This window comes from Lynx canadensis, chromosome B4 (genome assembly GCF_007474595.2).
Source record: "Lynx canadensis isolate LIC74 chromosome B4, mLynCan4.pri.v2, whole genome shotgun sequence".
In the NCBI taxonomy this organism is placed as follows: domain Eukaryota; kingdom Metazoa; phylum Chordata; class Mammalia; order Carnivora; family Felidae; genus Lynx; species Lynx canadensis.
In genome coordinates, this window is record NC_044309.1 from 21,481,464 (window position 1) to 21,499,545 (window position 18,082).

Here is an 18,082-nt window from a genome sequence, read left to right on the forward strand (position 1 = left end):
TTTCTAGGGCAACACTCCTTTGGAGACGGTGGCATATAGTGCATAGTAGATGAAGCTCGAATAATGCTCCCCGGCGCTATGCCACCCCATGTTCTTGCGTTGAAAATAACACGTCTCTCTCCAATTAAATCTTGTGCCTTTTACGCACAAATAAATCGCCTCTCCAGCTTCATTTACAGCAGAGTAGATCAGCTTTATGTGACAGCTACTACAAATATATTTCTTGAGACTTAATACATAGCTTTAGAAACGTGTAATTCAGAGTCTGCATTTCTGAAACTAGGCTACAGACAGGGCCCCGCTTGCAGTTAGGGGAATGGAAAGGACCAAGCTGAACATTACGCACCGAAGAAAGCAAACTGGACTTTCCGTAAATGATACCTGACATGCTGCAAAGAGACACGTGAATCTTGGCCTTGATACTTACCAGGAGGCAAAACTCCAATGAGTTTCCCACTTACGAAAGAATTGTTTATGGCTTTTAAGATAGGGCAGGCAGCCCAGTGCCCATGTAAGAGAAGAATGGATCTCCCTAGAGGAAATTTAAAATCCCCTTGGACCAGGCGTTAAGGTTCGCCTTCACGGGGATTCATCGGCAAGCGAGGAGGCAGCAAATCAGTTTGACGTGGTGTTACAGAGAGACCGGATGGATGAGCGAGGGAGTGAAAGCTTAGTGCCTCAAACTTTTTTTAATTGAAGTCCGTTCCTCCCCACCCTAAGGTTTTGGGGCATCTTGCTGAGCCCAGGAAGCGCCCCCAGTGGCTTTGGCAGCCCCTCGAAGTCCGTGCGTCCCTCTCACCCAGCATGAGCGAGCACCTGCCTTTGAGGGTTTGGAAAGGTGCGCACAGCCAGGTGGACGTCGCGTTCTCTTCGTTTCAAGGGCAGGCCTCGAGTTAGTCTACATCATCGGGGAGACGGAACAGCTTTGTTAGAAACGCCTTGGAGGGAGTATCTCTTGGCCAGGGAGGCAGGCCTTACGCCAGGATGGAGAGGGTCCTCTCTGTGGTCCCCCTCTGCGCAGCCCAGGGCCCTGCCCCTCACTCAGTAGCGTCCACATCATTCACTGGGTTGTTCTGGAGTATCAATGGCTTCTCCAAAGACTCTTCTTCCAGGGTTCCAGACACCCTCCCTAAAAACACGGGAAAAGGAACATACGTGCATTTTGTTTTACTTGCTATATATAAACCACTTCCCGCTCCTCACGCAGAGCTCTTTGCCTCAGTTTTAGTGGGTCCTCCCTGTCTGGCCCCAGTTGGGAGCCCCTTCAAATAACCTGGAAGGGAAGTAGGACGGGTGGGCAGTGGGGGAGGTCGGGCAGTCAGATCCTCCTTGGCCTTCAGAATAGCTTGTCAGCCAAGTTTTTTTTTTTTTTTGTTTTGTTTTTTTTTGAGACAGTTTTCCTGCTGCTTCATACTATAGAAATGGTCTTAGGAGCCTGTGACCAAGGCCAGTAAATGACCTTCTGCTGAGGGTCACCTTCCTAGAATTAGGAGCAGTTGTAAGAGAATTTAAAAAGGCAGAGGCTGTCTTGTGTTTGGGTCCAAGGATCCAACGAAGATTTAAACTTCCATTTGCATTTTCAGTCTTTCCTCCATATGAAATAGAAAATTATGAATGAGAAGGAAACAAAACCAGTTGGCAGGGGTTCTGAAGTTGGGGACTGGGGAGGTTCCTCCCACCCCCCCCCCACCCCCCACTCAGGCTAGGCTCTCTGCTCTGTAGGGAGGGACATTTACCTGGTGTGTAAATTGTGAGGAAAGCGTTGGGGGTCTGAGACAGGAAAGCCACAACATGGGATGCGATGTTCCAGCTTTGAAGGGGAACAAAGGCCCTGAGCTAATCCCAGTGAAAGCCAGGAGCGTGGACAAGGCAACAAAGAATTGCAGCCTGCGGTCACCGGTAGGTGTCAATGTGGACACTTACAGCCGGGGCAGTGGGAGAGGGGAACACAGAGACAGGCTGTCATTCCAAGGCTTAACATGAACAAAGATAAAAACGTGACAACCTCGCCTTTCAATGGTGGGGAGGTTCAAAGTGGACTGCTAGGGAGTCTATCTGGGTCAAGTCTTTTCTGAAGCAGGCCCTTTCTTTTTCTACTCAAGTATCAGCCAGGGAAGTTCTGAGGCCCTTTTCCCAAGATAACTTTTCTTCCTAAAGGAAGAATTCTTCAAAATAACACCCAGTTCCACCCACTTGCCTAGGCAAAGAGATGGGCATCGTAGAAAAGGTGCTGATTCCTAGACATCGTATAAAAGATGCTGTTTTCTGCAACCCAGAGACCCAGGTGGCTGCATTAAGCCTTTGTGAACTTGAACAGCCTACCTTCACGTTTCGGTTAACATTCGCGTATTTAATGAAAATAAATAACATTTCCTTTTATGAAGCGGTGCATACATGTAGATGAATCTGGGGCTACCGTAATTTCCTCTCACAAAGAAATTTACATAGCATGCTGTTGAAGGAGTAACAGAAACCTGGCAGAGTTAGTATGCCCATGATTTCGGACTCACTATTACAAATCAGCAGACAAGGCATTTGCCAACAAATGGATCTCCTCTGTAATCTGAGAAAGATCATTGGGAGTCTTCCGCTAATGCAACTGATCAGCAGACTATCTTGGAGAGTTAATAAAGGGAAACGACAACAAATTATGTTTATCCTAAGAACTCAGAAACGTTTTCTCTAAATTCTGCTATCAAAACCAAAACACAAGTTTAAAAATCCTAATGTGATAAAATTCTGATTTTCTGTAGCTGAAATAAGTCTCCTAACTAATAATAAAAAAAGGATGTAAATATCCTTAAAAGACTAATGACATTTCACAGGTAATGCAATTTAGAAAGAAACACTTCCATGTTTTCTTTTCCAACAATGTGCATTTTTGTAAACTGCTATAAATTGCAATTCAAAAGCACTGATCTCGCCATCCCCAATCATTTTTTATACTGATCAAATGAATGCAGATACTCCCATTTGGGAGGGGCGACATGACATTTCACTTGGCAGTTCTAAACAGGTCACAGACCTTTCACAGACCCTAAGGCAGTGGGAGGGAGCTCTTTGCTAAACCGTGTAACCAAATCAAACCAATGGTTACCCCTTTTCAAAACCATTGGAATGGTTTGCACAATGCTATTCACATAGCAGCACAGAAACTGAAAGGATGGTCATCCAATGGAAATTTCTTTCCTTTTGTTTAAACTTGCAGAGCTCAAAAAAGTAATACTCTGAAGGAAAACAATTACACTTACCGTGATAAAAATCACAGGCAGTAAACATGCTCGTTTACTGGCAGAACGCGGCATAGCTGTGGTCACGCATCGGGATGTATATACGTGCACATGTATGTATGTATACGTATGTCTATTTATTGGAGATGTTGCTTTGTTTGAAACGTTAGGCACAAAGACACAACATGGCTGCCCTGGAGATGACCCATTGCTTTCAAGTTGCTTGAACACATCAGAATTTCCATTGTTAAGGTTGATTAATTGAAACTGATAAGTTACCATGAATAAAGATTGTTTTTCTGTTTAATGTGGTGGGCCTGATTTGGTAAATGCCTCATTCATGTAGCTTTGCGGTGCAGCATATGGGCAAGAGTCATTCAGTATCACAAACATATACAATTTATTATGCTTGTATGGGCACGACCAAAAGGCCTTTTTATTTTAAGGACAAAGTGGCAATGAAAAATTTTACTTAAAGAGTCACCAGTAACGTGACGCGCGATTTTGTCATTTGTACCTCGAGCTTCTATCTTTGCGTTTGTAGGAGTTGTTTTTAAAGTATAATATTTAAATAGAAGAAGAAGGAGATGCATATATCCAAATTATATGGTGACAGCCATTGGGAATACAACAGCATTTATCCTGAAGTCAGCCGGTGTATGAAGAGCAAGCACTTTATTACTTTATTATCTGATGCCACCTGTATGCCATACTGTTGGCAAACTTACCATAAATGTTGCACCGAGGTGCCACCAATAATAGCTCGCACTGCCCAGTTTACAACAAAATGCAAAGGAGGCTGGTAAATAATACGTCAACTTCCTGATGTCTTTTTAAAATGTTAATTAGTAAAATCAGAGGACGAAATTGAAAAATAATTTAGGGACTGTCACCCGAGAAAACAGTGGATTTATTAAATTTTCCCCAATGTAATTACTGTTCTTGAAAGCTGGACTCACTTTCTAAAGTGTGAACCAACTCAAGACTGCCGGGAGTGTTTACTGATAAAGGTAAGGTTTCTAATGTTTCCATAAGGATGTTGTACGGAAACTTTTTTTTTTTTCCTTTTTCGTTTAGACTGCTCATGTAATCACCAGCAGAGTACTAACGAAAAAATATGAAAGGCATGCAAATGAACTAAGGGAATGACTGTATCAAACCATCAAAGAGATAGTTACCATATTCAGCTTTTAATGTCTTATCAAATAAATTCTCTGGTCATTCATGTCCATGAAAGAGTTCAAGTTCACCCAACATTTCTCAATTAGATTAGATGGGTAATCTCAGTTCAGCTCTTCTGGAGAGTAATAAACCACATTGGTCACAGTTGACCACTGCTAGTATGTGTTTCATAAAGGACTGGATGTCCATTGGAAAGCTAATCAGTGCACCGTCACTTGTAAAATTCCCTCCTGCATTTGGAAGTGATAATCTGTATCTAATTTTTAAAGAAAAATTTACTCTCCTTTCACTCTGCGGAGGCCAGTTTCTTTTCTGGACCTGAATAGAGATCATTGGTGAAACAGTACCAAATAGCTTTGGTATGTGTATAACAAAAACCCACCTCTTTGTAGAACATAACAAATTATGCAATGTTCACAGATGCGCTTCCCATTGTGCCTTTTGTGAGAAAATGAAGGCCCAACTCTGTTCCCCACCCCCCTCTTTATGAAAGACTAGGCTGCCAACGCAATCTGTCCTAATCCTAGAGAAAAATAAATATACTTCATATGGAAGCTTTAGATCACTATTTTTAAAGCGATTTGCATTGGGACTTCTGGTCTATGTAATTTGCACAAGTATGAATTTGAGGTTACAAACAGCTATGTATTCCTATCAACAGGCGAACAGCTTGGGGCCTCAGGATTAAACTGTGCCTTTTTCTCTCGCTCACCTCTGAAGTTTGGGTATTTAGTGGAAATGCTGTTTTCACACAATCATGCTTAAATTTATCGGTTACCAAGGAAATTCAGTAATTTTTCTGTGATTATTTTTGAAACAGACACACTATAAACATTTTATATTTTGTTTCTCTATTTTGGCTTTTGATTATCCTCCCCCCCACCCCAGCATTATTGGGCTATAATTGACATACAGCCCTGTGTAAGTTTCACACGTACAGCACGAGGACCTGACTTAACGTACAGTGTGAAATGAGTCCCACAGTAAATTTAGCTAACGGCTGTCATCGCATACAGATATTTTGAAAAAGAAGAGAAACAAAACGTTTTTCTCCTTGTGACGAGGACTTTTAAGATCTATATACATCCCCAGTTTTGGTTATCTCAAAACTGGAATTTGTGTCTTTTGACCACTTTCCTCCAATTCCCCCTCCCTATTTGGGGGGAGGAGGCCATAAGTAGGTCATTCTGAGTAACGAGGTGGCAATTTCTGCAGAAATGGGGAAGTGGAGAGGCCTTCTCAGGCCCACCCCACCTCACTGCACCACCTTAAATCCTGGTATTACTGGTATTGAGTGGACTAGTCAGATGGTTAAACGTCTGACTCTTGATCCCGGCTCAGGTCATGATCTCACAGTTCGTGGGCTTGAGCCCCACATAGGGCTCTGTGCTGATGGTGCGGAGCCTGCTTGGGATTCTGTCTCTCCTTCTCTCTGCCCCTCCCCACTTGTACACACGCGCGTGCTCTCTCTCTCTCAAAATAAATAAGTAAACTTTAAGAAAAAGAATATAAATTCCAAGCACTAAGAAGACCCCGCATCCTCAGAGCCTAACTTCTAGTAGGTGATCATAACACCTGTCCAATGGATGGACGAATGGAGTAACAAAGAGAAGGTGAAACCCAGTAAAGGTAAGTAGGGTGGCTCCCTTGGCATCCATGGCCTTTGCAGCTCCTCCAACATAGAATCTGGCCTTGGTCGTCAGACTGGCTTTGCCCAATGGGCCAGGAGCAAAGGCGGTGCCACCAGAGACTTGAACGGTCCCTGTGCATTGGAGCTTGTTTTCTTTTGCTGCTTTTAAGAACCCTGAGCGCATCTGATCACAAGACTCAGTGTGCCTGCTCAGTGATAAGAAATACAAGATCCAGTCACCCTGTCACCCCAGCAGATGGCCAGCTAACCACAGAAGACGAGTGAGTGCAGCAAGACCAGGCGCAAGACCTGTCACCTAGGTGAAGGCACGTATAAAGGCACAGAAGCATGGAACAGCATGGAATAGCAGGGAACAGTAAGTCATTTGTTACGACTAGATTAGAGAGCCCATGTAGGGGAAAGGGAGCTCTTATGAAAGGTCTTACATGCTAAACTGAAAAACTTGATTTTATCCTGAAAGCCATCGATTTTTATTGACCGATTAAGCAGGGGCAAACAAAGTGTGTAACAGCGACCCGAAAATTAAAATCTTTAGTGACTCCGGCACTTTAATACTCAAAGCACCGGCAGAGTTGAGTAACCAGGAGAAACAGAGAAGGGAGCTCCGGGAAGTAGGAGGAGAATTAGAACAGGTTGGTGACTTGGAAGTCAAAAGGAGAGCATCTTAAGAATTAAGGGAGGCTCATTAGTAACACGCTGGCGTGCAGTCAAGTGAGAGAACTGGAAACGAGTTTCGCATCTGAAGGATTCCGATGACCTAGGTGAGAGCTGTGTCTGTGAGATGTAAAGCCAGAAGGCAAGTAGAGTAACCTGGAGAAGGGGAAGGAAGGAGAGAAAGCAGGCTCTGATTGCTCTCCGGAGGGCTAACATTTAAGGTAGGAGGACCAGAGGCACTTGCTTGAAGAGGAAGGGAAGGAATGAGTAAGAAAAGGAGGCATGGACATGTTTATAGGAAGAGGGCACAGGGACCTCGGTGATACCCTTTAGTCTGAGGACAAGTAGGGACTTTGTGCATTAGCAACCTAAGTTGATAACAGTAGAAGTCTCAGTGGAATGAACTTCAGATTCAGTTTTATTACACATTTGTTGATCACTTACTGACTGCCAGGAAAGTGACAGGCAAATCTATACACAATTTATACGCAAGGCTTATCACATTTGATTCCTTAATGCTAGAATGTGTTTTGAAGCTTGGAAGAAGTTAAGTTTCTAATCAATCAAGGGGAAATGTCTCCTTTATGGTGAAAATTAACGGCAGAACATGTAACGCAAAGTGGAAACATAAAGTCACTGAACTCATTTGGGACAGTGGCTGTCCCTCTAGTTAATGTGGACGTCATGGAAGTTATTCAATTGCCTTAAGTATTAGCTTCCTAAGGCTGCTGGAACCAAGTAACATAAAGTGGATGGCTTAAAGATATTAATTCCCTCACATGAGTTCTGCAGGCTGAAAGTCCAAAATCGTGGTGTTGGTGAGACCATGCTCCCTCTCTGACTCTGAGGAGAATCTTCCCTTCTTCTCCCTAAATTCTGGTGGCAGCCATCCTCCTTTGATGTTCTCTGGATTTCAGCTACATCACTCCATTCTCTGTTTCTGTCACCACAAGGCATTCTCCCTGTGTGTCTGTGTCAAAATTTCCCTCTTCTTAGGACACAAGTCATAATGAATTAATGACCTAATGACCTCATCTTAACTTGATTACATCCGCAAAGACCCTATTTTACAAGTAAGGTCACATTCGCAGGAATTGTGGGTGAGGGTTTCAACATCTTTTCGGAGCAGAGGACATAGTTCAACCCATAATGCATTCTTGTCTGGAAAAGGTAACTCATTGCCTATTTCATAGGCAGAATATCAACAAAAATGACTTTTACTAAGATGCAACAGGGGCGCCTGGGTGGCGCAGTCGGTTGGGCGTCCGACTTCAGCCAGGTCACGATCTCGCGGTCCGGGAGTTCGAGCCCCACGTCAGGCTCTGGGCTGATGGCTCAGAGCCTGGAGGCTGTTTCCGATTCTGTGTCTCCCTCTCTCTCTGCCCCTCCCCCGTTCATGCTCTGTCTCTCTCTGTCCCAAAAATAAATAAACGTTGGAAAAAAAAAAAAGATGCAACAGAGAGTTTTTAAGGGTTTCATTAGAAAACATAAAGAAATAGAAGGCATCCAAACTGATAAGCAAGAACTAAAATTCTCACTAATTACAGATGATTTGATACTATACATAGAAAACTCTAAAGACTCCACCAAAGATGCTACTAGAACTGATAAATGAATTCAGTAAAGTTTCAGGAGACAAAATCAATGTACAGAAACCTGCTGCATTCCTATAACTAATAATGAAGCAGCAGAAAGTGAATTTAAGAAAACTATCCCATTTACAATTGCACCAACAATAGTAATATACCTAAGAATAAACTGAACCAGAGAAGTGAAAGACCAGTACTCCGAAAACTGTAAAACACTGATAAAAGACATTGAAGGCAACACAAAGAAATGGAAACACATTCCATTAATATGGGACCACGAAAGACCTTAAAGCAATCTTGAGAAAAAAAACTGGAAGTATTACGGTTCCAGATTTCAAGTTATATTACAAAGTGAGAGTAACCAAAACAGTATGGTACTAGCATAAAAATAGACACAGATCAATGGAATAGAACAGAAAACTCAGGAAACCCACAACTATATAGTCAATTAATCTTTGACAAAGCAAGAAAGAATATTCAATGGGAAAAAAGCAGTCTCTTCAGCAAATAGTATTGGGAAAACTGGACAACCACATGCAAAAGAATGAAACCGGACCATGCTCTCTTTCATCATTCACAAAAAGAAACTCAAAATGGATTAAAGACCTAAATGTGAGACCTGAAGCCATAAAAAATCCCAGAAGAGAGCACAGGCAGCAATTTCTCTGACATTGGCCATAGTGACACTTTTCTAGATATGTTTCCGGAGGCAAGGGAAACAAAAGCAAAAATAAACTATTAGGACTACATCAAAATAAGTCTCTGCCCAGCAAAAGAAATAATCAACAAAACTTAAAGGCAAACTACGGAATGGGAGAAGATATTTGCAAATGATATATCTGATAAAGGGTTAGTATCCAAAATATATAAAGAACTGATACAACTCAACATCTAAAAAATAACCCAATTAAAAAATGGGCAGAAGACATGAACAGACATTTCTCCAAGGAAGACCTACGGATGGCCAACAGACACATGAAAAGATGCTCAACATCACTGATCATCAGGGAAATACAAATCAAAACTACAATGAGCCTTACACCTGTCAGAATGGCTGAAATCAACAACACAGGAAACAACAGGTCAGGCAAAGATGTGAAGAAAGGGGAACCCTCTTGCACTGTTGGTGGGAATGCAAACTGGTGCAGCCACTGTGGAAAACAGTGTGGAGGTTCCTCAAAAATTTAAAAATAGAACTACAGTAATTGCACTACTGGGTATTTACCTCCAAAATACAAAAACACTAATTCGAAGGGATACATGCACCCTTATGTTTATTGCAGCATTATTTGCAATAGTCAAACAGTCTACTGACAGATGAATAGATAAAGAAGATGTGATATCACATCTCTCTCTCTCTCTATATATATACATACAGGTATGTATATACACATACCTGTATCTATTCATCTCTCTCTCTATATATATACACATACACGTATGTATATACACACACGTATATACATGTATGTATACAGCATGTATGTATATATTTACATACGTGTATACATGTATATATACATGTATACATATATGTATTATATGTGTTATATTATATATATTATATATTATATTATATGTATTATATACGTGTGTGTGTGTGTATATATATATAGATATATATACATACAGTAGAATACTACTCAGCCATAAAAAGAATGAAATTGAAACCTTGCCATTTGCAATAACATGGATGGAGCTAGAGAGTATAAAGCTAAGTGAAATAAGTCAGTCAGAGAAAAACAAATATCATATGATTTCACTCATATGTGGAATTTTTTCTTGTCTTTTTTTAAAATGTAAGCTCCATGCCCAATGTGGGGCCTGAACTCATGACCCTGAGTTAGAGTCGCATGCTATATACCTCCTGAACCAGTCAGGCACCCCTCATATATGGAATTTAAGAAATAAACCAGGGGCACATGAGTGGTTCAGTTGGTTAAGTATCTGAGTCTTGATTTCCACTCAGGTCATGAGCTCATGGTGGTGAGTTCGAGCCCTGCATTGGGCTTTGTGCTGACAGCTCAGAGCCTGGAACCTGCTTCAGTTTCTGTGTCTCCCTCCCTCTCTCTGCCCCTCCCTGCCCCCCCCTTCAAGAATAAATAAACATTAAAAAATTTAAAAAGGTATTCTTTTTAAATATATTTACAAATATAATATATATAATATATATTTATATATTCCTTTTATATTCATAAATATCTTAATGCACACTTTTGGTGTATGAGACAATGATAATTGTGGCCATAAATTTACAAGACAAAATGTTCTTAGAACAGCATAAGTTAAAGCTGAAAAGTCTTTGGTTCAGAAACACAAAGAAAACACAAAGAAAAAATGTTTGAACATTAAGGACTTTTTTTGGTGAAGGGAGAAGGAAGTACAATGGTATACAGTGAGTCTACGATCTAGTATACCCTATGCTCCATGATAAATAGAATTTCAAAAGAGAGACCAGAAAGACATAATGGGCAAGATAAGATAAACATAAGACATGTAAAGCAATGAACCAGGTTGTTATGGATCGAATTGTGTCTCCCTGAAAGATGGTGAAGTCCTAGTACCTGTGAGTGTGAACGTAATTGGAAATAAGGTCATGTAGACGATCAAGTTAAGATGAGGTCTTCAGGGTGGGCCCTAATGCAATATGTCTGTGTCTTTATGAAAAGGAGAAATTTGGACACAGATACAGACACACCCAGAGGGGAGGCAATGTGAAGACATAGGGGAAATGCCATTGACAAGCCGAGGAACACTCGAGGTTACCGGAAGCTCGGAGAGAAGCATGGAACAGGTTCTCCCTCGCCTCCCTCACAGCTGTCAGAAGACACCCCCCCTGCTAACACCTTGATTTCAAACTTCTATCATCCAGAACTGTGAGATAATAACATTTGTGTAGTTTAAATCACCCAGTTTGCTGTACTTTGTTACAGCAGCCCTAGGAAATTGACACAGGGGCTGAAACCACAGGCCTATGGGCTCTGGCTGCAGGATTTCATGACAGCCGGGAATAGAGCTCCTTTTTTTTTTTTTTTTTTTTAAAGCTTATTCATTTATTTTGAGAGAGAGAGAGAAAACATGAGCAGGGGAGGGTAGAGAGAGAGAGAATCCTAAGCAGGTTCCGCACTGTCAGTATGGAGCCCAACGTGGGGCTCAAAAGCACGAACTGTGAGATCATGGCCTGAGTGGAAATCAAGAGTTAGATGCTTAACCGACTGAGCCACTCAGACGCCTCAGAGCTCCCGTATGGTCAAAAAGGCTAAATGTGCTCCATGTTGGGTAAAAGAAGAAACTCACTCCTCAAAGGCAGTAGCTTCAATGAAAGGATACTGTGGGAGGAAAAAAAAGAAAAACCCAGAAAAATAGTTTCTAATCTGGGGCTATGGCTTTATAGAAAGCTCTGGGCCTAGGGAGGCTCAAAGGCAAAAACTACTTCACACAGAGGAACTGAACCAAGCCACCTGATGGCTTGGAGGCTTCAAGACCCTAATGTCACAGTGGCACAGGCAACCCCCAAACTTAGGAGAACTGGTTTTGGACTAGGAGTGAGACTAGCATAGTGGAAGCAGGCACAGAGCTGTATTCAGGTGGGGAGAGAAAGAAAGGAAAAGAAAATTAAGAAAAGAAAAGAAAAGAGAAGAGAAAAACAAAAGAAAAGAGAGAAAGACAGAGGGAGGGAGGAAGGAAGAAGGAAATGAGCCTGAAAACCAAAGTTCCAAAATAAATAAAAGAATAGAATGCTTGTAAAGACAATAGCAAGATAAGCTGTGAGAACATGAATTCACTCCAGATAAATTTTAGTTGATAACATAGTCCGACAAAAACTTTGAAATATGTGTATCACAGAAATAATTGATAGTGTCCATTAAAAAAATTATGATACAAAATAGGCCAGAACAAAATACACAAAAACCATATAAATATACATAAATATATACATGAAAAGAAAAGAAATAGAGCTTGTAATTTTTTTGACATTGACCATGGCAACATTTTTCCAGATATGTCTCCTGAGGCAAGGGAAACAAAAGCAAAAATAAACTACTGGGACTACTCCAAAATAAAACGCAACAGTGAAGGAAACCAACGAAAACAAAGGCAACCTACTGACTGGGAGAAGATATTTGCAAATGATACATCTGACAAGGGGTTCATATCCAAAATACATAAAGAACTTACACAATTCAATGCTAAAAAAAACCAAATAATCTGATCAAAAATGGGCAGAGGACCTGAATACACATTTTTCCATAGAAGGCATATACATGGCCAACTGGCACATGAAAATATGCTCAACGTCACTAATCATCAGGGAAATGCAAGTCAAAACAGCAGTGAGACACATGTGAGTGGCTAAAATCAAAATGACTAGAAATAACAAGTGTGGGTGAGGATGTGGAGAGAAAGAAACCTTGTGCACGGTTAGTGGAAATTGTTGGGGAAGCCGCTGTGGAAAACAGTACGGAGGTTCCTCAAAATATTAAAAATAGAAATACCATATGATCCAGTAATCCCACTCCTGGGTATTTACCAAAGAAAATAAAAACACTAATTCAAAAAGATCTAGGCACCCCTATGTTTACTGCAACATTATTTATAATAGCCAAGATATGGAAGCAACCCATGTGTCCATTGATAGGTATGTTAAGTGGGTAAGGGAGATGTTATTTATATAAATATACACATGTATATTTTTAATGTTTTTATTTATTTTTTAAGAGAGAGAGAACAAGTGGGGGAGGGGCAGAGAGAGGGGGACAGAGGATCTGAAGCGGGCTCTGCACTGACAGTCCGACAGCAGCGAGCCCGAGGTGGGGCTTGAGCTCACAAACCGTGAGATCGTGACCTGTGCTGAAGTCAGACGCTCAATTGACTGAGCCACCCGGGCACCCATACCATATATCCACATATATACACCATATATTTACATGTACATATACGTATATGGTATGCATAATGAATATATATATGCCATATATTTACATATACATATACACATATGGTATATATAATGAATATACATATGTATATGTTTATGCATATATATGTATATATATGGTATATATGATAAATATCACGCGGCCATCAAAAAAGATGAGATCTTGACATTTGTGCCGACATGGATGGACCTAGAGGGCATTATGCTGAGTGAAACAAGGCAGACAGAGGAAGACAAAACGATTTCACTTACATGTGGAGTCTGAAAACCAAAATAAAGGAAAAAAATGAAATAAAAGCAGAATCAGACCTATAAAGACAGAGAACAAAGTGATGGCTGCCAGAGGCAAAGGAGGTGGGGAAATGGGCAGAATGGGTGAAGGGGAGTGGGGAGGTCCAGGCTTCCAGTTACGGAAGGAATAAGTCACAGAGATAGAAAGTACAGCATAGAGAATATAATTAATTCTTGTAATATATTGCAATAGTGACACTTCAAAATGTGTCCTATTAAGAGAGAAACAAGAGAAGGGTGTCCCTGACTTCTCTGTTCAGCATCATAGTGACAATCCTAGCCAGTGCAATACGAAAAAGAAAAAACAGGGGCGCCTGGGTGGCTCGGTCGGTGAAGTGTCTGAGTCTTGGTTTCCGCTCAGGTCATGATCTCAGGGTTCATGAGTTCGAACTCCATGTAGGGCTCTGTGCTGACAGCTTGGAGCCTGCTTGGGATTCGTGCTCTCTGCCCCTCTCCCTCCCCCACTCGCGCTCACTCTCTCTCTCTCAAAATAAATAAACATTTTAAAAAGTTAAAAATATAAAAAGAAAAAAGGAAAGAAAAAGTAATCGCTATATGAAGATCGGAAAACACAAGTTTTCAAAATTATAGATGTGATTGTCTAAACAGACACGCTAAGAGACTTTCAGACAAGCTATTAGAATCAACAGAGTTCAGTTTCCTCAGTTTCCATACTTGGGGTCCCTCCAGTTGAAAGTAATACTCATACAATATCTATTGCACACCAAGATATCATTTCAAGCCCACTTAAGGGTGTACTTGATATGCCCACAAATTTGCATGAATCTATACACAATATCTTGTAACATTTTGTCACTTCTGTAACAGAACCACTCCTAAATTTAAAAATTAATCCCCACTGTCTCTGCACTAATTAAACCCTCTCTCAATACTTCGTTCCCACCACAGAGGCTTATATGGTTTATAAGGCCTCGTAACTAACAGGCAGGCAGCTAAGGTGTGGGATAAAATAATGTTCACGAGATCCAGGGAGGCTGCTGAATTCCAACTCGTGGTCCAACGCGTGACTAACAGTGCGCACCAGAAAGCGTTCCTGTCTCACGCTTTATACTTTGGAGAGCTCTACCTATCAGTTTGGGGCACAATTACGAACGTGTGTAGTGGCATTTGTTAAATGAAACATTGCCCACATATACTTAAAAGCATCACCAGACTAAATTAACACAAGACAGTCCTGATGCCAAATTAATAAAGTACTTTCAGAATACGTATTAGTCTTCACCCTCTTTTCTACTCCATTCTAACTCAAAGTTTTATGATCTTATAAATTCAAAGTAACTTGCCGGCTTACTCATTTCAAAGATTAACACTGTATTTTCAAAGGATGGATTACCTTTCATTTTCCTTTTTCACATTTTTCAATCTCCCTCTAACCCATGGGCAGAGCCTCAGTAACACAGACAACCTCTGATTTTTGTGATTAGTTCTCTAATCCAACTGGTCATCTTGACTCTTTTCTATGCTACTGAGAATTCATGGTATTTGGGAAGGTGTTTTAAGAGACACACTGCTGATCGTCCAGGTTTTAATTATCATCTAATCTCCTAAATCCCAGACCTTGAGTAGAACATATCTCTAGAATATAGGTATGAAGAGCAAGCAACATTCCTAAGGAAAGGTCATTGAGAATCAGCCCAAATCTTAAAGGTAAGGATCACATATATAACTTGGAAACAGACCATTTGAATAATAGGTAATTGGTGACAATAGGGAAATAGTAGAGAAGTTTCCATTAACGTTTACAGACCCCTTAACATATTATGTTTAGTAAATCAGCTTGGTCCTGGTATTAACTCGTATTGATGGATTAATTCCTTCTTCTAACATTTTTTAATAGCCACAATGGCTATCAATTACATGGTAAATGATGTTATATATTGATTATGCATATATGTAGTGTATGTAGTAATATTACAAAATATGCATTTGAACATGAATTTGAAAACCTTACTAAATTATATTAATTATAGTTACACTCTAGAAGCAATATATAAAATAATGCTAACATTATGTCTGAAATTTCTTTTGCTTTTCATTTTTTTTACGTAAGTTCCAACTTCTTACGTGATTTGTAAAGTTATTTTTGTGTTTACAACAAAAACAGGAGTCACTGAACTCCACTCTCAACGAACATGTATCTTTACAAGTTGGTGGAAAACACATTTAGAAAAAAAATACTTTTCGAGTCCAGAGCTTCAAAGGGTGAAAAGAAAGATTTTTGAATGATTTCAAATATATTACAATTGTTCCACTATTCTTTAAAAGCCTTTAAAATCACCTCTTCAATATGTCTTCCTTGAAAGTCTCAGAGAATGAACAAAACAATGTAATCTAGGTTTAAATTTGGGTGTCTCCTGTGTTTCAGATATTTATGTTTGAGCTTTCTCTTGCTGACAAGCCACTTAAAGGGTCAGTGTTACTTTGAGGTTTTATCTATGAGATTCGTGTCTTTGGGGCTCATTAAGAACATTTCCAAAGATTACAATGTCAATAGCGCCTAATTACTGGGCTGTGAGAAAGGTCTTCTTGAGTACATAAAATCTGCGGCAGTCCACAGGATACAATGGGCAGTTCAGATCCCAAATTTTATCACCGCTAAGTAGCAAACAAATTAATAATGTTACCTGGGCTCTCTTGGGATAATTACCACTGCGTAAAAACTGCTTTGAAATTTTGCAGATAGTATCATACCTCATTTTTTATTCTCTTACATTGACAAAATGTATTTCTCTCTCTCTCTCTCTCTCTCTCTCTCTCTCTTTTTAGCGATCTCTTTTTCTATGTCACATGAATGATTCTCTTTTGTTCTCTTTAGAATTTTTTGGATTAAAACTTGCCACAACACAAAAAGTTATTTTCAAGCTGCTTAGAAGAGATGTGTCCCCTGATATAACATCGTTTTAAACTATACTTTATGTTTACTGTCACCGTTTTCAAAATGCCTACTGTGTACTTTGATACGAATGGTCAATTTTATTCTTATGCTCCCGGCTGGTAGAAAGGTAATTACTGAAGAATTAGAGGAGAGACTAGTTCTTTTAAATCACCAGAGTAGCCTCATGCTGAGGACATTATGACTCGTGTGATGGGCTAAAAGGTAGGTTCGCGGACTTTACTTGGGGAACTTGGGGATAATTTGGTCAACAGCTCAGGAGGAAAGGTAAGGAGAGGGGTTCGCTAGGCACATAGCATGTATCTCGTGTAATCCTCATTGCAAAGCCATGAGCTGGGGTCACCATCTCATGGTACAGAGCAGAGGGAATTGAGATGATGTCAGTAAGCGAGTGGTTGGAGCTGGGATGTGAACTGAAGTCTGTTGGCCTCCATGGCTTCTCTCTAACATCCTTCATTTCCCCGTTGCGTGCGGTTGAGAACGGGGCTCATGTCACGCATACGTCTTGGGGTCAGTCAATATAATTGGATGGTGACAAGCCAGGGCTCTGGGGCCACACGGTCTGGGTTTGAATCCAGCTGTGCCACCTGTTGTGGAACAACTCTGGTAGCCTACTAAAACTCTCTGTATTCCACTGTCTCCTCTGTAGACCGGGGGAAAGCAAGAATGCCAGCCTCCTAGGGCTTTGTGAGGACTAGAGCTAAAACGTGAAAGACATTTACAACAGCGCCTACTTCCACTAAATGTTAGCCATGCACAAGTATTAAAAGTACCTTGTGGTGTGAAAATACGATCTAATAACCTCTAGGGTTCTCTGATGTAACACTGAGGATGCTGTTAACATGAAGGCTAAGTATTCAGTAAGTATTTAGAATATTAATATTTGATTTGCATGTTCTAAAAAACGGAACTCAATACAACACTGACTTTATTTTGTTTTTTTTTTTAACGTTTATTTATTTTTGAGACAGAGAGAGACAGAGCATGAACGGGGGAGGGTCAGAGAGAGAGGGAGACACAGAATCTGAAACGGGCCCCAGGCTCTGAGCTGTCAGCACAGAGCCCGACGCGGGGCTCGAACTCACGGACCGCGAGATCGTGACCTGAGCCGAAGTCGGCCGCCCAACCGACGGAACCACCCAGGCGCCCCTACAACACTGACTTTAAAGAGTTTGATTTGGGGGTCTGTTACCAGATAGGTTACAGTAATCCCCCATGCTATAGAAAATCATAATGTAACTAACAGCTCTTTAATAATGTATTTGTGAATTTGTGCTCAAAAATACTAAAAATGTACTAAACTATTTCCTTGGGGGCCTGAAGGGAGTAACCTGTGTGCTAGTGAGATTCATTTACTCTCCGAATTAGCAAATTTATAATTCAGTTTTCCTCCTGGCATTCATTTATTCATTTCCATTCATTAAAAATAGAACATGTATTTCTATGTGCACCTGGGTGGCTCAGTCGGTTAAGCGTCCGATTTCGGCTCAAGTCATGATCTTGAGGTTCACGAGTTTCAGCCCCGCATAGGGCTCTGTGCTGACAGCTCAGAGCCCGGAGCCTGCTTCGGATTCTGTGTCTCCCTCTCCGCCCCTCCCCTTGCTCACACTCTGTCTCTGTCTTTGTATCTCT

At 40.8% G+C, this 18,082-nt stretch overlaps 1 protein-coding gene across 1 annotated transcript in view; it reads right to left on the reverse strand.

The window, feature by feature from the left end:
- Nucleotides 1-599: 599 nt before the first annotated feature.
- Nucleotides 600-18,082, reverse strand: part of CB4H10orf67 (chromosome B4 C10orf67 homolog) — a 161,602-nt gene continuing 144,119 nt past the window's right edge. The window contains exon 17 of the mRNA XM_030322833.1: nt 600-1,129. Within this exon, the coding sequence (XP_030178693.1) occupies nt 1,038-1,129 (92 nt within the window). The 3' untranslated portion in view covers nt 600-1,037. The remainder of the gene's footprint in view (nt 1,130-18,082) is intronic.